Source organism: Solanum stenotomum, chromosome 7 (assembly GCF_019186545.1).
Source record: "Solanum stenotomum isolate F172 chromosome 7, ASM1918654v1, whole genome shotgun sequence".
NCBI lineage: Eukaryota > Viridiplantae > Streptophyta > Magnoliopsida > Solanales > Solanaceae > Solanum > Solanum stenotomum.
This window is the reverse complement of record NC_064288.1, coordinates 54,166,212-54,184,850: the sequence shown is the minus strand read 5'-3', so window position 1 is coordinate 54,184,850 and position 18,639 is coordinate 54,166,212. Positions and strand designations below refer to the sequence as shown.

The following is an 18,639-nucleotide window of genomic DNA, read 5'->3' as shown; positions in this document are numbered from 1 at the left end:
TTAATTGTTGTTATTACTTAGCTTATATACTTCTTAATATATAGTTTACAAAGATGGTTTTGTTTCTTGCTATTTTGTTGTTTCTTTTCTATGTTGGATGGTTCCCTTTTGAATCGAGAGTCCTTCAGAAACACGATGGGGTGAAATGTTGGCATCAGTGAGGTTTGTGTTTGAGCTAATTTGCATAGCTTACACATCATTGGTCTTAAGCCTGAATAAAGAAAGAATGGTTGCAATAAACCTTACTATCGGCTTAAAATCATCATAAATTAGTCAATTTTATGATGAATATTCATAATATAGACATTTTTAAAATAAAAAATCTGAATTTTGTTCTAGCTGAAAATTTTCCACTGGTAGTACAATTTCCTAATTTCTTTATCACCAAGTAGTATATTATTTACAAATTTAATTGTATAGACTTTGTTGCTTATGGCATAGATATCGCTGCCGTTAATCAATATACCTTAGTAAAAATATTTAACTACAGACAACCTACTTGTAGGTTGATGAAAAAGAAGTTTAACGACTAATCTGAGTTGTGGCGGGTGGTTAAAATTTCTTCATTTTGATTAGTGGTATCGGGTTTGATCCATTTTGGAATGGAAAAAGAACTCCATTGGAAGCACCGTTCCCAAAAATAAATCTTACAATATGTGAATTCAAATTCAGTCGACCCAATATGAATACCAGATATTAATTGAGAAAAAAAAGAATCTTTTTACATTGATTAGTCAATTTATGAATATAATAATTATTAGTTATATACTTGTAATAAATGGAATGATGAATATTTTATGGCCAACAATAATATATGCAACAAATAGGTACTAATCTAATTAATGATGTTTACTAAACACATGGATCTTAATTATCTTGCAGGACTAGTTGGTTGTGTAGCAATCTGAAATTCACACTATTAATTTTATTGTTTTGGTAATAGTAGTTGTCAATAATTTTTATTTTCTTATAGGTACCTTGATGACTGTTTCAAATTTATTATTAAATAAAATATCAATATATTTTGATTAGAAACAATTCTTCTCGCAAATAATGATGTTCGAGTCAGCTACCCTACACTTCTATTTTATTAGCTTTTTTTTTTTATAAGGGAAAATATTCTCTTTAATGGAATCACTATTTGAAACACATAAATTTCCAACGAAGAGTCTGTCGGAACAGGTCTTTCTATAACATTTTTATATAACAACACTTTATTATAACAATTAAATTTTTCACGAAACTGATTTTTTATGTTATATTTTATCTCTATGTAAGATCACCGATAATAGCTTTAGAAATACCGATCAAATATTTTGATACTTTATTATTATATGACAAAGAATATTATATGAATATAAATTTTTATCATTAAGAAATGTGATTAATTAAGCTACATTAAAATTCTTACATGCATAATATTAAAAAAAATGAAAATTTTAATTCTATGGTTTTTTTAACCTATAATAGCCGAATATTATTATAATTGTATATCAAACGATTTTTATATCAATAAAAAGTTTTCAAAACGAACGATATTGTTATAGAGATAGTTTCACTGCAGTACTAGTGGATAGAATTGTGGATATTTTTGAAGTCTCACTTTTTGTATTATATTTCTAAAGAATTTCAGTCTTTAATTCCATTTTTGGAATTATTATTTTTTGTTTCAAATTGATTTATTTTAAGAGAAATTGGTGAGTTGGCAGGATAGGGCTGTCTGTTTTCTACTCTAACCCTAATAAATACTCTATCTCATTAATCAAAGCCATTTAAATAAATTTTCTTAATGATAATAAAAAAATGTAATTTAAATATTTGGGCAAGTGGAATTCTTTTGGACATGAAACAAGCAAAGAATAATTAGACCTTTGACTACATTGAAATTTGATAATATATTTATATGATTTCTCTTGTTGTCCTAATCTGTGTTGCTCGCGGGTGTGTGTCAGATTCTTCAAAAATAGTGTTTTTATGAAGGATCCAATACGAGTATGATAACATTTTTGAAAAGTCTAACTAAGGCCTTAAATGTTCTCCTTCTTCAAGTTTACTTAGGTGATGATTGATAAATTATTTTTGGGTTGTTTTTGGCCCAACATGAATAACAACTCTCTATATGTGTTTGCTTACATTATTGGTTACAAATCCTATAAGGAAGACGATTACGATAGGTTGACAGTCAACGTTAAAATTGGCATCCCATAATGAATATATATTGTCATACTCGATTAGGAATGTATTATTTATATGTGTTAACTAAACTTCTTTACATTATCTAAATCAAAGCTATCAAATTCTCCGACTGAAATATTATGGCCACAAATATAACAAATAGTGAAGATTCATACTCGATGCAACCTATATGCTAAAATGTTGTAAATTGTAATAATGGATATCACGTTAGTGGCCCTCTAAACTTGTCCCTTCTTAATGTTACAATGAAACATTCTACTTCTATGCAATGAGACATATCATTACTGCAGTCCCTCACCAATAAAGGATAAGGTAATCCAGAACGGAGTTTGATCGAATATAACGCTTGTTTGGTGGATTTAGTTAAGAAATAAAATTATGTCTTTGCGATCAGTTATAGTTTTTGGCATGATGGTAAACATTTGATCCTAACATACGTCATTGAAAGTGGTTGAATTCTGTTTTGATTGATCTTTTAAGCATAATATCATAAGATAAGTGATTTTTTTTATACAAAAGAAAAAAGTTACTATGTTCATTTATTTCCAATAATTCAATGACCATTTAAGTAATAAACTTTACTTTATAATCGTTCACAAAAAATCTCATGACATATTTAAAATCTCAAATTTCAAAAATCTTTATTTTTCTCTTTTAACACTTGTATTCAATCAAATCAAAACATATAAAATAAATAATGATGTTCTTATTATTGAAAAAAACGTAAGCCCATACACCAATATTTCATACTTTGATATTTTGTATTTAATAGGTTTTGTGCTTTTTTAATATAGTAGAAAAAAGAATAATAATAATTATTAATATTATTATAGCTGTTTTTATGTCTGTTGAGTGTTTGTTTGGAAAAAGACACAAGCTCAAGGGAACCATTCTTTAGTCTACTCTTCAATGCTCTTTCATTTTCACAAAATTCAATGTTCTCAACTGCACTTTTTTTATTGGATAAATTTCAAAGTTTCATTTCATAATATATATATATATAATTTTGCTTTGAATGGACCATCTTAATTAATTAGTAATTGAGTGTTGAGATTGATTTAGTGATAAAGAAATCCCTTATCCTTTTAAATAGCGATTAAAGGTAAATTCAAAATTTAAAATTTATAGATTTTATAATTGAAGTTGTAATTTATTGTGCGTTTAGTATGAAGGAAAATATTGTTAGTAATGTTAGGATGTAAGGGAGGATTGAAGTTGCAATTTACTGTGTGTTTAGTATGAAGGAAAATATTGTTAGGAATATTAGGATGTGAAGGCAATTCGATATAAATTATACGAACTACAATAGTAACTTTTTTTTTTAGAATAACATATCAATTTAGTTTAACTTGTACTGCATATTAGTCACTATCGTTATTCTTATCAAATTATCAATTAGTACTAATCATAAAATTTACTTGCAATCATTAATAAACGATCTCATAATGTAAATTCTTTTAATTCGATCGATTCATAAAAATTATATTAAAATAATCGGCACAAGTATATAAATATGATTTGTAATTGGTGGTTCCTTCTGACTAAATTAATTACAGGGCCCATCTCTCAACATCACAATTTTTTTGTTTTTATCATCAACAGTTGTACAATATGGGGAACAAAATTACCTTGTACTCCCTCTTTCTCTAATTACTTGTCCACTTTTGAATTGACACATCTATTATGAAAATAATTAATGACATAGTGAGTTTACTATTTTATCCCTATTAATTATGAAGTGGATGAAAAGTTCTACATTTTTCAAAGTAATTAATCATTTAATTGATGGTATAATAGGTAAAAAGAAATTGTTCTTTCTTGATTTGTCAAAATAGACAAGTAATTAGGGACAACTATAAAAGGAAAAGTGGACACGTAATTAGGGACAAAGGGAGTATTATTTTTCGAACTTCAAGATAATCCGTAGTCATTACAATTTATGTTATAGTATGTCTTTCTGATGAGCCGTCTATGGTGAACACTTTATGTACATTGGGTAAATCACATCCCCTCTGTATAATAGTCCTGCAACAGACTTGACTTAGAAAACGTTGAGGAAAAATTAACTCCAGATGATCACCCTCTAAAGCAACTGAATTATCTCAATGGACATGTTTATTGATGAAAAAAAAAGGATGATCACCTGTAACCAGTAAAGGTTTCCAATAGAAATATAATAAATAAACTATAAATATAAATGTTTTGTTTTTTTCAGAAGTTGACATTAGCACACAGAAAAGGACAAATTAAGCACAATAATAATTAATATAAAGAATAAAGTACAACACCTAGCATTTTATTTTTTATTTCTGTAGAATCAGATCAAGTCAACTTAACAATTTTTTCTAAATATATTTTTAGGAAAAAACAGATGAACTGTCACTGAAATTTTTAGTAGTACTCTTTAATTAAAGAAATCCTTTGAAACTAATAAGGTCCTTCTATTCTTCTGACTTTTAATTAAAAAAATTAGAGTTTGTGTAGAGACAATGCAAACAACATTAATGAAATTAAGTCATTACAAGTAATTACAATTATATATATCGTTAATATTAATAAATTTTACACTATCAAATTACTTAAATAAACATCAAATCTTTCTTAAATGTGAGATTTATAATCTTAAAAATATGATGATATAAAAATTCTTCACATTGATGGTGTAAATAACTTACTTAATTTTGATTTTTTATAATGACAAGTTATATGTTATATAACAAGGTAAATTACATTAGTCGTGTAAAAAAAATTGTTACTACATATAACTTAAATGTATATAATTATCGAGGATTGCAGTGAAATGATAAATAGTAAGTATTCTGTTATCCTTAACCAAATGTTACAAGTTCAAATTTTTGGGCATGGAGTTTTCTTTGTCAAGGAGCTTACTCTCAATTTGGATTAGAGGTGATAAAATTAGTTCATGAAATCATAACCACCCAACCGCTCAAGCATGACGTTTGAGCTGATTATTGACCCGCTCATTTATTAGTTCAACCTATCAAACTTAGAATTTTGATTCGCATTTTAATCCAGATAACTTTTGGACGGATCAATAACCTACTCATTTATTAATCCAGTCCATCTTACCCGCCCATTTGCGCTACCATCTCTATGTGAGACTTTTCAAGTGCGACTCCGTATTCAGTCGAACCTCTATATAGATATCAAACACCACATGAAAAACCAAAAAAAAATCAACATAACGCTTTACCCTGATCAAACGTGAAACTTTCTTCAGTTTTAATCGAATCTTAATATAAATATCGAAATACCAGGTGTATTAGTATATAAGTATTAGAATTGTTCAGGTCAGAGAATCCCTTATTAATTGGCCTATGACCTGGCCAAAACCTCAATTTTCTCTCTTATTGTTACATATTAAAACAACTCCTTCAAGTTATAAACTAAACTGTTTATACAAGAAAAGAACCTATCAAAAATCACTCTTCATCTTCCATTATTTCCTTTCTACAAAAGCAAAGTATAGTCCCAAAAAAATCAAACACTTAAAGAAACACCCCTTTTCTTCCTTTTTTTTGGGGGATTTTTTTCTTTTTTGATCAAGAATGAGAAATATAGCAAGTTGTTACAATGAGCATGCTATAAAAGTAACAAATTCATATTGTTCAAATCCATCAAATCAAGTAGTATATAACATTCCTTCACTACAAAATGTTGTTACATGTATTTACAAAGTGAAAATTTCATCAATAGAGAAGCAATTCTTGATTAAAATTACATGGTGTTGCTTATTACAACATGTATTTTCAATCAGTATAAGTGAAAAATACACAAAAAATTTCAAGAAAGTAGTTACAATATTAGACAAGTCAAAAGGTTCACAAACAATTGAATTGTATTCTTCAAGATTCGACATTTATTGGGATCTTTCTAACGCGAAGTATGAAGGAGGTCCTGAACCGATCAACGGGTTCTTTGTGAAGATATTAGTAAATTGTGAGGTGGGGTTGATTCTTGGTGACATGGGGCATGAGTTTGAGTTAAAAAAATTGAATCTTGATGATAAATTTTCAAGATTTGGATTGGTATCAAGAAATGAACATTTTTCAAGTAGTTCTGTTTTGGTTACTAAGGGTAAGTTTAGTGAAAATGGAAAATGTCATGACATTTTGATCAAGAATTCATCTTCAATGTTGTTTGTATCGATTGATAAGAAGAGTGTGATACAAGTGAAGAGATTACAATGGAATTTTCGCGGAAATCAAACGATATTTTTAGATGGATTGGTTGTGGATTTTATGTGGGATGTTCATGATTGGTTGTGTAATCCAAAATCTGGATGTGCAATGTTTATGTTTAGGACAAGAAGTGGATTGGATAGTAGGTTGTGGTTTGATCAAGAGAAGAATTTGGAGCAAAATGAAGAAGAAGAAGAAGAAAAAGATGGATTTTCTTTGATGATTTGTGCTACTAAGAGTCCTGATTAATTCACAAAAAGAAGGGGAAAAAACTAATCTTTAATTATTAAGTTTCATTTTTTAGTTCTTTGTTTGTTTATCTTCTTGATCTTCTTCTTCCTTTTTGTTGAAGAAGATAGGAATGGTTTATGTTGCTCACTTGCTCAGACTTTTCAAAAATATCGTTGGAGTAGTGATAAATTTGAAGGATTCGACAGAGGTGTGACAATATTTTTGATGAGTTCGAGCAATATAGGAAATGTTCATGGCTATTATGATTTATAAGTTGTTTGATTATGAAATTGTAAATGAAAATTTTACTTTTCAAGACTTCTAACTTTTTGAGTTCTTTGTTTGTTTATCTTCTTGACCTTCTTCTTTTTTTGTTGAAGAAGATAAGAATGGTTTATGTTGCTCATTTGTCGAGACTTTTCAAAAATATCGTTGGGTGTCTGTTGATTTTTTCCGAAGAGTAGTCATGTTTTTGAAGGATTCGACAGAGATCTAACAGTATTTTTGATGAGTTCGAGCAATATAGGAAATGGTTATGGCTATTATGATTTATAAGGTGTTTGATTATGGAATTGTAAATGAAAATTTTACTTTTGCAAGACTTCAACTTTGTGAGTTCTTTGTTGATTTCTGTTAGTAAGAATACTGATTAATTCAGAAGAAGTAAAAGGCTCAATCTTTTAGTTTTCATTTTAGTTCTTTGTTTCTTATTTATCTTCTTCTTCTTGCTTTTTGTTAAAGGTGCTCCTATTGATCAGGAGGTCACGAGTTTTAGGATGGAAATATTTTTTTATTAAAAAAATGGGGAATAACCTTGTGTATAATAAACTCTTATGGTCCGACTCTTCTGAAACTCCACGCATAACTAAAATTTAGCACACGTAACTTCCTTGTTTTTTTCTTTTTTCTTTTTTCTTTTAGTTTGAGTAGTTTCTTGGAAAATTCTTGTGTCAGAAAGGGTTTAAAGAGAATTTATTGCAGAAAGATATGAGGTAGACTTTCCTAATATAAAAAAATAGAAAGGTACAAAATTTAACAGCATATGGCATAGGATGGGCTAAAAAGATTCTTTATTGTGAACCTTATACGGGTCGTTTGGTTTGAATATGAGTTATGATGAAATAAGTTATGATAGGATAATTTATATTTGGATTAGTTATAACGGATAACTTATGCTGAGATTATTTCTTATTGAGTGTTTGATTTGTTATATTCAAAATAATATATATTGATAAATTTTAAGAACAAGTTATTTGTTTACAAAATTACCCTCCACTTTAGTTATGACAAGTTATTCATTTTTTTAAATAAAATTTTTATTTTATTTAACTTAAATATTTTTATTTATGCATTCCCATGATAAGTATCACGTGTATTTAAAAATATAACTTTTTTCTTATTTAGCTTAAAAATAGAACTTCCCTCTTAAGTTTGTTAAAGAGAAGAAAATTTATGAGAAATCAAAATAAAATAAACATAAGAATTAGTCAAATTAATTCATAAATAAAAATTATTTTATGTAGTGTAATTTTTTAATAGAAAAATATGTATAATTATCATAAAAATAAGGAGTAGTAAATATTATTATACATGGTATTAAAAATAATATAAATATACATAAATGTGAAAAATAATGTATAAAAAGAATTTAAAGGGATATATTTGTCATTTACCTATTGTATCCCGGGATTGCTATACCACCCAATGTGAGGGATAACTTATCCCAGTACTAATTCATAATCATGGGATAAGTTATCCCAAGCTTTGCAACTAAACAAGGAAATAAAGGGTACTTAAAATTTATCCTGGGATTAACTCCCCTAATCCATCACACCAAACGACCCCTAAAAGTGGCATGGGCTTCATTTGTCTTGTGTAAAATTTCCTCTAACTACATCTTATGAATATATACGAAAATAATAACATTTCATAAATGAAATTTGGAGAAAGATGGATGTACGTAAATCTTATCTCTATATGTGAGGTAGTTGTTTCGATTAGACCCTCAGCTCAAGAAAATGGTTTTCGAGACTAGTTTGATGAAAAATACAAAAAGGAAAAAGATAGTGACAACGAAAACTCTATGATGAAAATTTGAAGACGGAAATGTATCAACAGTAATAGTACTAGTAAGGGAGCAGGCAAATGCTTATGGCTAGAATCAGTGACGGAGCGAGGATTTGTATTAAAGGGGTTCAAAATCTGAAGAGTGGACACACAAACTAGCCGAAAGAGGTTCGACGTCTACTATATACATAAACAAAATATTTTAACAATGTATAAATAGTATAATTCTTCGCCGAAGGAGACTCGGATGAACCCTTGAACTCAAGGTGGCTCCGCCCCTGGCTAGAACCGTGCTTTACCATTGGGAAGAGGAAAATCGTTCTATTTCTTACTAATTATCTATCCTAATTTTCGTTGCTCTCTTATCAGGTCATATCCTCGATGAGATGAAAGATTCAGATCTTATTAGAAATGCTTGGTTTTGATAAATTTAAGGTTCTAATATGCACAAAGGTGTATTTATAGGATAATTTTAAACCTACTCACAAACTTAAGGAATTATTAATGTCATTTTCTAGTATTTTTCATGTATACAAAATGAATAAAATTAATTTTAACTAATCATTTCTATAACTTGAATGACTATCCATATTACTACTATTTGGTGAAAACAATAATAAGTCTTTCCAGTTACAATTTATTAAATGTNTTGTACTCCTTTGAAATGCTTCCAGTTCCTTGCTTTCCATATGTGATACGCTATCCGCAAGTCGACATGAAACTAACTTGCTGGCATGGCAATAAGGAATGAAGGTTTCGTTTGCTATAAATGTCTCAAAGCTATTAGTAATATATGAGTTAGTTATGAGGAAATCCATGTATTATTTTATGGTAAGAATTAGTGATGCATGATTAGTTATTCCATCTTTTATTTTGCATAAAAATGATACATAAAGTCCCTTATGACTTATACATGTAGTATTAGTTATGCGGATTTTTTTTTTAAAAAAAAATCAAGACAAACTATATCAATTTTCTAAATGAATAATTTACCTCTTAACCAACTATCTAACGTGATATTACTTAGTCATATATTTAATGTCTGCATAACTAACCTCCAAAACAATTAATAAACGACCCCTAAATTTAAAGTTTAGCGAGTATTGGAAAATTTCAGACCTCCTTACCTGCTTCTCTTTTATCAGAACATGATGAATGTAATTCATCTCGAACGAATTGAGATGGTGTCTTCTTGGTGAACGGTAAATAGCAAAATATGAGATTAACTCTACTCTAAACACTTTTAAACATGTTATTACTAATGTTTAATATGAAATTATTAAAACTTTTATGTACAAAATTCATATAAGCGGTTAGTAATGCAAAGTTTAAATATTTACGCCTACTTCAGACTTTAAAATATGAAGTTAATTCTATCAACCTTAACTCCAAACATAAGAATACAACGTTAGCTTTTAACAAAATAAAATTTAAACTTTGTTTGAAACGTCAAACACCTAACATCAACTTTAATCTTGTAAATTCAAATTTGATTGAGTGATTTCCCTAGATAATCATCCATGCTTGAGAAATTACCTAGTAATATCGCTTATGTTTGTTTTAGGACTATCACTCAACTTTATATATTTTCCTTAAAATATAATTGACACACAAAAAGGGAAAATAATTCCGCTCTTATTAAGACAACATTGCTAACAAAAAGGGAACAATACTATTAATCATCCTCTGATTCGATTCAAATGCAGGATGTTGGTCGAACCAAGTTGAAAATATTTGGACTTGAATAAGCTTTGATGCCCAAATAATCAAAAGAGTAATATTTGTGATTGACCAAACAATAGAAAACACCCTTGTTGTTATGAAACATTGAAAAATATATCTTGTTTCCTAGCCCCTGTGCAACACACATTTTCAAGCACGATCCTTCCGAGCTCACAAACAGTGTTTTATTATTGTCTAAACTTGTTATTTTTTCCCTCTCCAACACTTCTCCATTTATTTTGTACCTCCAAACCTCTACCTTCCCTTTGTGGTGAGATAGAAATACAGCTAACATTTCTTCGTTGTCGACATCTTCTGCCGTGTAAACATATTGGATTGAATTTAGTCTTCTAAGTGGAAAGGGTTTCCCATAAAATTTTCAATTAGGAATTGAGTTTTCATTGATGGTTAGTATTTCCAAATTTCCTCTATCTCCCAGTACATAGATTATTATATTTGAAAAATATTGGACTATTGCATCCCGTTAAATGAAAACATTTATATCTATTTGCTGGATTGTTTAAGTTATGAAACGTCCAATTAGTCTTTGCAACTTTGATGATGCATACGTCTGGGGGATTACAAAGGTAATCAAAACCAACAACAAAGCAAGCAGATGACGATGAGTCTGGAGGACATGAAATGTCCAAGAAGCATAAATATTTTCATACTCCTCTTGTAGATCAGGAAGTTCAATTATGTCATTGCTAATAGAATTGAGAAAAAACATATTGCAGCTGCCATTACTTATGAGTAACCAATTACCTTTTGAACTTCAAATTTGGGAATCCATTAATTTCGGGATTGGTATAGACGTAGTCGTCATGAAATTGTACATGGGATGAAAGAAATCAACACATCCGATATCTCCACACAATGTGATCAAACAAGGGGATTTTTCTGGTTGAGCAGGACGATGTGGAGGTGTCATGGATGCGTAACACCATCTTTTACAAACGGCACGAAAAATAAAGTATTCTGCACTAACAAGACGTGATACTATTTATCCAAGTATGTCTGCTGGAATACCATCTGACTACAATACATCCTCCATTATAAAAAAATTGTGAGAAAAATTATGAACAGTACGTGTTATGAGAGATTTCCTGTGTTATTACCCTATTTTTATTTATAAACTAGAATAAGAATTGCCAACTCCTTTTCCTTAACGTATTTGAACTCATTATTATTAATAGTTTAAGGGTAAATATGAGCTATTTCGAATAGTTTAAGGGTATTTTTGACCTTTTATGCCATATCATCAGGCAAAAGTCTCTTATTTCTTTTTAGGGGAAATTATGCGGATAAGTAAACATATACTAGTTAATTAGCTAAGATAGCTTTAGTTTCCATTTATTACCACTCATGGCTTAATTTTAGCTATAATTATGTCGCCTCTCTCATCTCTCTCCTTTTTATACATATACGAATACAAATTATACATATACATATACAATTATATGACAAATATACAAATACAATTAGCCTCTTTCCTACCTCTCCCAGTCTCGCTCGCCTCTCTCAATCTCGCTCGTTAGATATACATATACATATGTATACCGGTTACATATATACAATTATTTGATAGATATACATATGCAATTCACATCTCTCCATTCTTTGCCCCCTCTCACTCTCCTCTCTCCCCCTCTCCCAATCTCGCTCACCTCTCTCTCCACCCTCTCCCAATGTCGCTCGTCAGATATACAAATACATATATATACCAGTTACATATATACAATTATGTGATAAATATACATATTATTTCAAACATTTGTGCTTCTCTTCCAATCTTTCCGTAGTGATTTTCTAGTCTTCTTTTTATATATGCATTGTTTGATCTTTTCCTTATCCCTATAAGAAATACTAAACAAAAAATGGTTTATTCTAAATAAAAATTGTTAGAAATTATATAATTAAAATTTCACAAACTACGTTGTCGCCTAAAATTTATATAAAATACAAAATGCTAATCTACTAAATAAAAAAATTAAGAAATAGGATCATACATGATATTTTTGTTACGAAATATTATTTTGAGTGCACAATAAAATATGCACAAAGACACAGCATGGAGAATAACATAATCCAAAAAGAAACAATAATATATAAGAGAAAATTAGGAGAGGAATGAATTAACACTAAAACAATAATATTCATGAAAACAATTACATATCAAATATTTGAAACATCGAGAGGATTTCATATCTAAAATTTGGGACTATTTAAAAGTGGTTTGAGTTAATCGAGACTATATAGTCAGTAGATAGTCATGTATACTCATGTATAGTTAATCTCTATTCAACTTCTTAGTATATCATAATGTATAGAGTGTATACTTAGTGCATGTATAAGTATGCTATATTGTATAATCAGTGTATACTTTCTATGACTTTTGGATAACTATATAGTATAATCAATGGATACTTTCTATGACTTTTGACAAGATAGATTGTATAGTATGTGTATATACTTCCTATGACTTTTGACTATTTTTAATGAAAATAAAAGATGACTATATTTATTACTCCCTCCGTCCCATTTTATGTGGCACCATTTCCTTTTTGGTCTGTCCCAAAAAGAATGTCACATTTCCTTATATGGTAAGTATTTAAAGGTACAATTCCTCTTTTACCCTTGTTGATCCCACTTAATCTTAAAGATAGTACTCCAATACATTTATGAGAAGAGAGAAAAGTGAGTCTACTTTTTAAAGGGCAATTTGGTAAACATTTCAAAGTCTTCATATATTTCTTAAACTCCGTGCCCGGTCAAATATTGCCACATAAAATGGGATGGAGGAAGTATAAGCTAATAACTTTATCGTATATATTTGAAAGCCCTTTATAAATGTATTGTATAAATAATGTATATGGATATATGTATATATTTTTTATACATCTACATACAACACATATGCATGATTATACATTATGTATACAATACTGATACATTGCATTACTATTTTATACAATATCGATACATTACATGCACAATAATTATTTTTGTTGAAATTATTTTTGTCACATGTATGGAAGAGTTAGAAATTTACTTCATCACGTTCTTTTCATTTTTAATGTGAGAAATACCTTGAGATAAAAAAAATGTGGCCCTTACCCACATTTTCTCCCATATTACCACGGTTCTTGTGTGGCTAAACTTAGGACTGGACATAAAATATCGAATCGAACCAATTTTTTTTGATAATTTGGTATTTGGAATTCAATATTCGAGAGTAAAATTTTAGAATTATATTATTCGAATTTTGTTTTGGTATTAGACATTAGTATCATTTGGTATTCGCTATTTTTCGAATACCGAATTATTAACTTAATGCAGCTCGTATATGAACATCTCAATTACTCATTAGTACAAGTTCAAAGACAAAGTTAAAAAGTAAATATAAACAACTCAAATTCATGTCTTTTAGTTTGTATCGATTTGTTTTTCTTGATGTCTTCTTATTTGTTAATATTCTATTATATTGTGCCTCCACATAAAAAAGTATAATGGAGAAATAGTATTAACTTTGTAATACAATTGGCTAAAAGTTCAATATGGCGTGTAATCGGATATCGTACCAAGCCGAAGTTTAATTACTGATTATCAAATCATCGAATCGAAATTTAAAATATTAGTATTTGATATCTATTTTTAACTACCAATTATCAAATGATTGAAACCAAAATTTGAGAATGCCGAACCAAATACTGAATGCACACCCCTAGCTAGACCTAACGTTTTTTTTTTCCGGCTACTTTTTATGTAAAGAAGATTGTGTGTAAACTGGCTACTTTGTTGTAAATATATGAAGCTGCCAATTGCTTGTCGAGGTCAATGTGAGACATTTTTTGTTTTACTAAAGTTATGATCTTGGCAAAAACGAATTCAAATATTTCGTTGTTAAAGATGTGGCCCTAGCAAAGTCAAACTTCAGACACATAATGTTGTTAACTATGCATCAATCAAGAAAAAATGTAAGAACCAGAATGATATTGAAGAGTGTATTACTCAGCAAATGAAATCAATATTTATCAATGGAATATCAACATAACTATTAAAATATGTCTTAGGCCTAACTCACACCCCAAAAGCTAGCTTGAAGGGAGGAAGATTGTCCAAGCCTTATAAGGAGTCCAAAATAAAACAATCGTCCCTTCTTGGGATCTCTCTGACAACATTATTGCTTTGCATACATGGACGAGATTTTTTTTCCTGAGAAATTTTTTCCCCGAGCACTTACACTAGATATTACGAGTATTTTAAAGATTGAAAAGTTGGTTCAAGTGTTGGTCAATCTTTTGAGGTATATTATTTCAAAATATAGGTCTTTTTTTTAGGTTACAATGATTTGTTCTTACTTCTTATCATCGAATATCTTATAGTTTTCTCCCTTTAATGTATACCTTTTCTCGCTATTTTGTTGTCTCCTTAAGTTTTATCGCTATTTTGTTATCTCCTTGTTTCAATTTAACATATACATATATGCATGTGAGCATATGATAATTATAAAGTTTAAAGCTTTCTTGAACTCCCCCCTCTTGTTATGCCAAAATTAAACAATTTCAACAGTGTAATTTTACTAAATTTTAGTTCGAAGTAATTTAAGTTAGCAAATTCAAAAAGTATACTCATAAAAATCTGCACAAGATAAAAATAAAACATAAAATGGCAAAACAATTCCGCTTTTATTAAGACAAAATTGCTAACTAATGGAAAAAATAAACACCAACAAAAAGGGAACAATACAATTAATCATTCTCTGATTCGATCCAAATACATGATGTTGGACGAACCAAGTTAAAAATATTTGGACTTGAATAAGCTTTGATGCCCAAGTAATCAAAAGAGTAATATTTGTGATTGGCCAAACAATAGAAAACTCCCTTGTTGTTATGAAACATTGAAAAATATATCTTGTTTCCTAGCCCCTGCGCAACACATGTTTTCAAGCACGATCCTTCCAAGCTCACAAACAATGTTTTATTGTCTAAACTTGTTATTTTTTCCCTCTCCAACACTTCTCCATTCATTTTGTACCTCCAAACCTCTACTTTCCCTTCGTGGTGAGATAGAAATACAGCTAACATTCCTTCGTTGTCGACATCTTCTGCCATGTAAACATATTGGATTGAATTTAGTCTTCTACGTAGAAAGGATTTCCCATAAAATTTCCAACTAGGAATTGAGTTTTCATTGATGGTCAGTATTCCCAAATTTCCTTTATCTCCCAGTACATAAACAATATTATTTTTGAAAAATATTGGACTCTTGCATCCCGTTAAAAAAAAACTTTTATATCTATCTGCTGGATTGTTTAAGTTATGAAACGTCCAATTAGTCTCTCCAACTTTGATGATGCATACGTCTGGGGGATTACCAAGGTAATCAAAACCAACAACAAAGCAAGCAGATGACGACGAGTCTGGAGGACATGAGAATGTCCAAACGCAAATATTTTCATACTCCTCTTGTAGATCAGGAAGTTCAATTATGTCATTGCTAATAGGATTGAAAAAAAACATGTTGTGACTGCCATGACTTATGAGTAACCAATTACCTTTTGAACTTCGAATTCGGGAATCCATTAATTTCGGAATTGGGATAGACGTAGTCGTCATGACATTGTACACGGGATGAAAGAAATCAACAATTCCGGTATCTCCACGCAATGTGATCAAACAAGGCGATTTTTCTGGTTGAGCAGGACAATGTGGAGGGGTCACGGATGTGTAACGCCATTTTTTACAAACGGCACGAAAAATAAAATATTCTGCGGCAACAAGACGTGATGATATTAATCCGAGTATGTCTGATGGTATACAATCCGACCACAATGCATCCTCCATTATAAAAAAATTGTCGTTGAGAAAAATTATGAACACTACGTGTTATGAGATCTACCCTATTTATAAACTAGAATAAGAATTGCCAACTCCTTTTCCTTAACGTATTTGAACTCATTATTATTTTATTTATTTTTATGTCAGAAGTGAATTTATTTTTGGAAAAGTCAACGGAAAGAGTAAATTAAATACAACTATAATTGGCAATGTTTTTGGTTATGGAAATCCTAATTATATTTTCTAGGAAGTAAAGGAAACAATTTTCCTTGTTCTACGCCTATTCTAATTAACCCCTTTTCCTTGTAGTATTTGAACTCATTTAATCATATTATTATAATAATATTTAATTTAAAGTTGATTCTTTTAATTTAACCACACATTATATTATTGTTTTCATAATCGAAAAAGTAAAATTCCCTGACATTCTTTTTCTGCACAACACCACCCTTATAATTGGTATTATATGAGACGTATATCTGAACTTAAAAATAAAGTAATACGTGCGATTGTTATCTTTGAAATAAAATTTCAAAGGTAACAATCATACGTGTCACATTCTCTTTCTAAGTAAAGAGACTAAAACTACTCCTGATGATGAAACAAACGATGAGGATGTGTTTTGAAGAGAAAATTATATGTATTAACAAGGTAAACATGCATATATGTATTCTAATGTGTTTGGATCCAGATAATATTTTAATTTGTCATTAAACACTGTTACAATAAAATTAATTTCTAGTTTGATAAATTGATACAATTAAAACTAACATAAACTACTTGTACGTTAGTACTTAATACTTACTATATAATTTCGAATTGCTGCGGCAATTTTCATAATTATATTAATTACATAGTTAGTTTGTGAAATAAATAGTGACCAGTGTATGTAAAGAGTAATTCTCGTCATTAAACTTTTCAGTAAGAAGATTTACAAAGACAAAAACCAGAAATCATGAATAAAAATAGAGAAAATAATTATAAGAAGTTAACATGATGCAAATCAACGAAAACTATATCAAATAGCACTAAACATTTGTTGTATACAAACAAAAGGCTAATTAAACATTTACTAATTTAATGTTAACCAGTGCATGTGGTGATCCTTTGTCTTGCTAACTTGTGGGCAAGGGAGGGATAATGATATCCTATGTGTTATCCAGTTGTAGACATAGAGATAACGACCGTAGGTGAAGTAGATGCACTCTTTGTTAAGATTTGTGTCTTTTGTCGAACAAGTTGTGCCCGTCTTCAGAGGAAAACTTATAAAAATTGCTATTTCTCCAATGCTTTCCGCTTTTATCCATCTTTCCCTTATAAAATCAAATTGAAATACTTGAAAATGGTATGGCATTTCAAACTCTCTTCCGTTACCAATCAAGTGAACATATAACAACATATCGTTAGAAGAGGATTGAATGAGGTAATCCTTATAAAAAGGATGACATGATTTCGACAGATCTGGAGATTCGTTAGCCATTGGTGTAGCTGTTATTCTTCCTGAATCATTATCTATATCCAAACAAGTTAGAATTTTTTGCATCCCGATTATTAATATATAAATTTTTTTCTTGAACACTGTCCAGACCCCAAGACGTGAATATCCGATAATTGATTGGACATCTTGTTTATGAAATTCTTCATTATAACCTGGTTTGCAGAAGTAAAAAGTAAGCAAATTCTCATCCCCATCAGAGTTCTCATCCTCATCCTCATCCTCATCGTTTTCATCCTCATTAATAGAGTCTGCATCCCCATCCTCATCAGAGTTGTCATTCTCATGCTCATGCTCATCCTCATTAGTGTCATCATCATCCAGAGTAGTCTCAGTCTCTTTAATTTGGAAGATAACTTGACATTCGGGATCATGAGGTGGTGCAGAGAAGAGGCAGTTTAATATGTCGCACTTAGCAGGAAGTGGTGGGAGCTGAATTTTTTCGTTTGAAATAAGATTCCAAAGGTAACAATCATTAGAATTAATGCTTTGTAACACAAGCCACTCATCCGCATAAGCAGATAATGTTTTTTCTTTAAGTTCAGGTATACTTTTCATATAATATCGATTCTCCGATACACTGAAAAAAGTTTGCTTCTGCATAACATCACCATGACAAATAAGAAGCCATGGGTGTTGGGCAGAATAAGGAGGTTGACCATACTTTTCCTTGTTGTTTTCTTCCAACTCCATCTCTGAAAAAACGAAAAAAATGAGAAAATTAATTATGTTTGGTTTTGCAAGCTTTTGAGTACGTGTGTGTTTAAAAGAATCAATTTTATATTAAATAATGATTAACGAGGCCAAATACTATCAGGAAAAGGAAATTTGTTTTCCTTTAGTAAATATAATTGGGATTTCCATAAGTAAAAACATTGCCAAT

General features: G+C 29.7%; 2 protein-coding genes across 2 annotated transcripts; one reads left to right on the top strand and one right to left on the bottom strand.

Moving 5' to 3' along the window:
• Positions 1-5,619: 5,619 nt before the first annotated feature.
• LOC125871138 (uncharacterized) lies at positions 5,620-6,801 on the top strand. The gene has a single exon (XM_049551730.1). It carries the CDS (start codon positions 5,766-5,768, stop codon positions 6,645-6,647), a length of 882 nt encoding a protein of 293 aa, XP_049407687.1. The 5' UTR covers positions 5,620-5,765; the 3' UTR covers positions 6,648-6,801.
• An 8,235-nt stretch (positions 6,802-15,036) lies between these two features.
• LOC125870049 (F-box protein At4g12382-like) lies at positions 15,037-16,267 on the bottom strand. Its single transcript, XM_049550414.1, has 2 exons — positions 15,799-16,267; positions 15,037-15,059 (listed from the first exon to the last, which is right to left on the bottom strand). The coding sequence occupies exons 1-2, from the start codon at positions 16,265-16,267 to the stop codon at positions 15,037-15,039; spliced, it is 492 nt and encodes a 163-aa protein (XP_049406371.1).
• Positions 16,268-18,639: the final 2,372 nt, after the last annotated feature.

What these genes read in the sequence shown, in the direction of transcription:
- LOC125871138 (XM_049551730.1), top strand. Translation starts at nt 5,766, where the DNA reads ATGAGAAATATAGCAAGTTGTTACAATGAGCATGCTATAAAAGTAACA.
- LOC125870049 (XM_049550414.1), bottom strand. Translation starts at nt 16,267, where the DNA reads ATGGAGGATGCATTGTGGTCGGATTGTATACCATCAGACATACTCGGA. An exon ending in TGTTGGTTTTGATTACCTTG is followed by an intron (nt 15,060 to 15,798) that starts GTAATCCCCCAG and finishes TATCTTGTGCAG; the next exon opens with ATTTTTATGAGTATACTTTT.